Source organism: Prunus dulcis, chromosome 8 (assembly GCF_902201215.1).
Source record: "Prunus dulcis chromosome 8, ALMONDv2, whole genome shotgun sequence".
Taxonomy (NCBI): Eukaryota; Viridiplantae; Streptophyta; class Magnoliopsida; order Rosales; family Rosaceae; genus Prunus; species Prunus dulcis.
In genome coordinates this window covers 18,666,932-18,671,743 of record NC_047657.1, presented here as the reverse complement: position 1 = coordinate 18,671,743, position 4,812 = coordinate 18,666,932, and the positions used below count along the sequence as shown (strand labels likewise).

At 39.2% G+C, this 4,812-nt stretch overlaps 1 protein-coding gene across 1 annotated transcript; it reads left to right on the top strand.

Moving 5' to 3' along the window:
• The first annotated feature begins 220 nt into the window (after positions 1-220).
• Positions 221-3,543, top strand: LOC117637599 (protein indeterminate-domain 12). The gene is made up of 3 exons (XM_034372527.1): positions 221-908; positions 1,030-1,429; positions 2,386-3,543. Exons 1-3 carry the CDS (start codon positions 728-730, stop codon positions 3,188-3,190), a joined length of 1,386 nt encoding a protein of 461 aa, XP_034228418.1. The 5' UTR covers positions 221-727; the 3' UTR covers positions 3,191-3,543.
• The last annotated feature ends 1,269 nt before the right edge of the window (positions 3,544-4,812 follow it).

Here is a 4,812-nt window from a genome sequence, read left to right as displayed (position 1 = left end):
AGCCTACAAAATAACACACCAGGCTGCTACTGAGTACTGAAATATCCTCTTCATAATTTACCCTGTCGCTCTCTAACTTCAAATAGAGAGAGAGAGAGAGAGAGAGAGAGAGAGAGAATCATATAGAAAGGAGAGGCTTATTGGATAGTGATGAGGTCCTGAGTCAAAAAAAAAAAAAAAAAAAAAAAAACATCTTATTGTCTGTTCTTTCCATGTTGGATTTGCATGGACAACAGCTCTTGATAATGGTCTGAGAGAGAGAGAGAGGGACATCTGTATTGTATAGGTTTTGCAGAGTTGCTCAGACAAGCAATCCATGCCCCATGGCCTAGCTAAGATAGTGACATGGAGATCGAATAACCCATCATCATCATCATCATCATCACTACTTCACGAGATTGAATATTTTTTTTTTTGCTTTTTATTTTTTGCCACTCAAAAATGAATATATATTTATGTGTTTCTGTGCTTCTGCCACCTGTTGTTTCTGCTTATTAGTTTGTGTCCAAAAGCAGCTAGCTGGGATTCTCTCTATTTTCTGCTTAGGTTTAAGTCTTTCTCATTTCCCCTGCTAATTTGTTCAAAGGTGCAAAAGTGAACAAGCAGGAAGGAGGGAGAGAAGATCTCCCTATTCTCAAATATCTAAAGAGAACTCTCATCAGCTTCCTTTCAAATTTAATTTGTTTTTCTCTGTTTTGGAGTTTTCCTCTCAGTCCAAGAAGCAACAATGTTTCCTGCTATGTCTAATTCCACTTCTTTGTCTGAGGAAGCTAATAGTCTTTCTTCTGACTTTGGCCCCTTAAACCCACTCCTTCTCTCCACCAATATTTCTCCTCATCAATCTGATCACCAGCACCAGCACCCAACCAACAAAATCAAAAAGAAAAGAAGTCTCCCTGGAAACCCAGGTACTAATTAATCACACTTTAAAGCCTACCCTTTACTTTCAATTAGATTCGATGTAGTTTAGACTATCGCTTGTACTCAAAAATATTATGTTTGATTATATTATGGATGTGTTTGTTGCAGACCCAGATGCTGAAGTGATTGCATTATCCCCTAAGACTCTACTGGCCACAAACAGATTTGTGTGTGAGATTTGCAACAAGGGGTTTCAGAGAGATCAGAACCTTCAGCTTCACAGGAGAGGCCACAACCTTCCATGGAAGCTGAAGCAAAGGAACAACAAGGATCAGATCAGAAAGAGAGCCTATGTCTGCCCTGAGCCCTCATGTGTTCATCACCACCCTTCAAGAGCACTGGGTGACCTCACTGGGATCAAGAAGCACTTTTGCAGGAAGCATGGGGAGAAGAAGTGGAAGTGTGACAAGTGCTCCAAGATCTATGCTGTTCAATCTGATTGGAAGGCTCACTCCAAAACCTGTGGTACAAGAGAATATAGATGCGACTGTGGAACCCTTTTCTCCAGGTGATTAATTTTTTCTCATTATTATTTCTTTAAAACTTTAAATAAAAGTTGCACCAAAATGAACACCATAAATACAAGTGACTGTCATCTGAACTTGCCTGCCGTGCTCATGTGTGTGTTTGAAACTTTGAAATTAAAGAAAGAAAGAAAAAAAGTAGCACTCAATTATAACCTTTTGGTTTTATATATGTTGTGTCCTCAAGTCCTTGTAGTTGATGCTTCATCGAGTTCTTTTGCTTTAAAGTTTTTTTATAAAACAATTCGAATTGGTTTTCTTTGTTTTCTGCTTCTCGTATTTTGCAATGGAGTGTGTCTGCTGCTGCTGCATATGGTCTAGAACAATGATGGGGAAGCTAAGAAAAAGTTAAAGAATTTTGAAGAACTTTTGGGGATATAAATTTCATGGTTGGGGAAAACCCGTGACCAGTTATATATATATATATTTTTGTCTTGGACATGAAGCATGTGGCATTAATTAGTTGCAGAAGGCAGAGAGACTCTGATGAGATGAGCTTGGTCATTATGAAAAAAACTGATAAATCTGCAAGAATATCTGCTGCTGCTGCTATTCTGAACCTCAGTTGCTTTCTTTTTTCCCTCTCATCAATGTAAATCTCTCATTTCTTGAGCTTGTTTTCATGCACGACTCCATTGCCAACCAAATCGTAATTCTTTTTCCATTTCAATTTATCCATTCATCCATCCCCATCTTTTTGCATGCATTATATAATATTAAGCTTCAATCATGGCATTGGCATGCATCCATATTCATGTAATTTAATGAATATATATATCATTTTTCTTTGACGTTTATGTCCCTCACTTCTCTAATAATTTCTGCTCGATTGTTACATTATTTTTCAGTTTGTTCAAGTTCTTAATTATGACTTATATATTGTGTTGGCTTGTGAATAATGTGCATATATATATATATATATATATATATACACATATAGGAAGGACAGCTTCATAACTCACAGGGCATTTTGTGATGCTTTGGCTGAAGAAAGTGCAAAACTGTCAGCAAGCCAGTTAGCCGCCGCCACCACCACCACAAACCCAAATATTATGACACCTCAAATCTCTCTCTTCCCTTTCCAAAACCCACCACCACCCTTCACCACCATCTCCCTCACTCCCTGGGACCCACCTCATCATCAAAACCCTAACCCTAACCTTAATCACCACCTCATCAAGACTGAATCTCATCACCACAACCATTTCCCAACAACACAACCCCACAAGGGTTTGTTGACCTCACCCTTCCAAAACCTTCATCTCAGCACACATCCCAGCTCAAAACCCTCCACGTCATCCGCCCACCTGTCAGCCACTGCTCTCCTCCAAAAGGCTGCAACCGTTGGTTCTGCATCATCAGCAGCAGCCTCTGCTGGCCAACAGGCTCAGTCCGCTGGCTTGACCGTGGGCGAGTTTGGAACAGCGAGCCATATGAACATGATCTCGACCGACTATCTAGGCGAGTTCACGTCCGGGGATCTCGCCACGTGGCAGAAGACTGACCGCCTGACAAGGGATTTTCTTGGTCTGACCGGGGATGGCACGGGGAATCATAATGTTGGTGCTGTTAACGTCGTCAAGGACATGCTAACGTACGCCGGGGGCGTAGAGTTCCATCAACAACAACAGCAGCCGTACGATCAGCCCCTGCGTGGTCATAATAATTCGCTGCTGCTGAAGCCCCAAGGTTTTGGGTTCGCTGAGACCACTGCTGCTGCCTCGGAAACGTGGGGAGACTGTTGACTGCGTTGAGCCTCAAGTTTGACCGTGAGGGTAAAAGAGTAATATGGAGTTTTTTTTGAAATGACAAAAAGACCCTTGCGTCCCATGACCCTCCTCCAAACTCCAGACATAAATATGGCAAAAAATGGGTGAAATTAAACTCTTTTTGGATTGTGATAGTTTTTATATTTCGTACGTGAGTGAGTCTTTAGCTATCGGTCACAAAAAAAAAAATTCCATATTTTACTAGCTAGCTTAATTATCTATTAATCTTTTTGTTTACATTTTATGAAGCAATTTTCCTGGAAGGTCTTTTAAGTTTATAAGAAATCACATAAAGGGCTTGACTGTGTTCTAAGATCCCGTTTAATTCACGGAAAAGATTTAGTTGCGTTATGAGTGCATTCTGGTCGTAGACCAACGAGTACGTATCAAAGAATGCACTCTGCCTCCCAGTACTAATAACATGCACGGTGTGCATCATTGCATGCACTGGAATTCCAATAACACCCTCCTCCTCCATTTACAACTTAATTACAAATAGATGAACGGCCAAAACGGTAATTAGAAGTGAATGGGAACAAAATAATAAGAGATGGAAGTAAAGCATGTTGGTAGAGAGGCTAACAAAATGACTGGAATAATAGCTTCGATTGAACATTTATAGCTATAGCCTATAGTCAAGCAATGAATTTCATGGATATAATTTCACGTATAATATAATAAGATTTTACTAGAATTAATTAAATAAACTTTTACGGAGATACTTTCAAGGTGTCAAATCAAAATAATTAACCATTTGTTTGCATGATGATATCTTATATTCAAAAGTGCATCATTACCGTTCTTCCTTACTCTCATGTGATGATTATCATGTGGTATTTGGAATTTGAGAATTTAAGAACTTTTTTAATGTCACTTATTTTTTTGGGGCAGAGAACAACTTCCTTACTCTCATTTTGCATTGCCTTCTTTTTTCTATTCTCCTAATATTACTTATTAAAAGAGAATAAAGATAGGAAGAAAGAGGCAATGCAACGAAAATAGGGAAGTATTTCTTGAGAGAGAGGATGACTGGGTGGGTATAACGTGGAAAATTGTAAAAATTTCAAGTGAAGATGGACTTTTCTAAAGAGAGACAGAGAAGACTAGGCCGTAGACTGTAAAACTACTTGTGAGCGTGAGTAGAAAGGCAAACCAATAAGTTGATGGTGTGTGTATCTGTGCTGGGTGTGATGGTGGTGGTCCGGGGACATGCATAGTGGTACTACTAAACCCAGGAAAAGAGAAAAAGAAAAGAAAAGAGAAGTAGAGGAAAAATAAAAATGAAAGATTGTAAAATGTCAACGGTTATGAAAAAGATGGTAGCTTGCTCTATAGATAGATAGATAGATAGATGCAACTTTGAAAAATAATTCTGAGTCTTCTTTTTACTTGATGGATGGACTGCTCTTTATCAATTTCTGTGCACTTCCCCACATCACTGGCTCACAGCCTTTGGCTTGGTTGGCAGCTCCTCCCATAATTGTAGTAATGTCTTCTTCTTTTTTGTATATGGACCCGGCTATTGATCACCAAATCCCAACCCTAGATAAACTCTGCTTAGAAATGTTTGCATGTTTAGGTCTTAATTAACTAATTGG

Bases quoted from the DNA above. Each gene is read 5' to 3' on its own strand.
- LOC117637599 (XM_034372527.1), top strand. From the start codon at position 728: ATGTTTCCTGCTATGTCTAATTCCACTTCTTTGTCTGAGGAAGCTAAT. The intron at 909-1,029 runs GTACTAATTAAT...TGTTTGTTGCAG, and splicing joins AAGTCTCCCTGGAAACCCAG to ACCCAGATGCTGAAGTGATT. The intron at 1,430-2,385 runs GTGATTAATTTT...ATACACATATAG, and splicing joins TGTGGAACCCTTTTCTCCAG to GAAGGACAGCTTCATAACTC.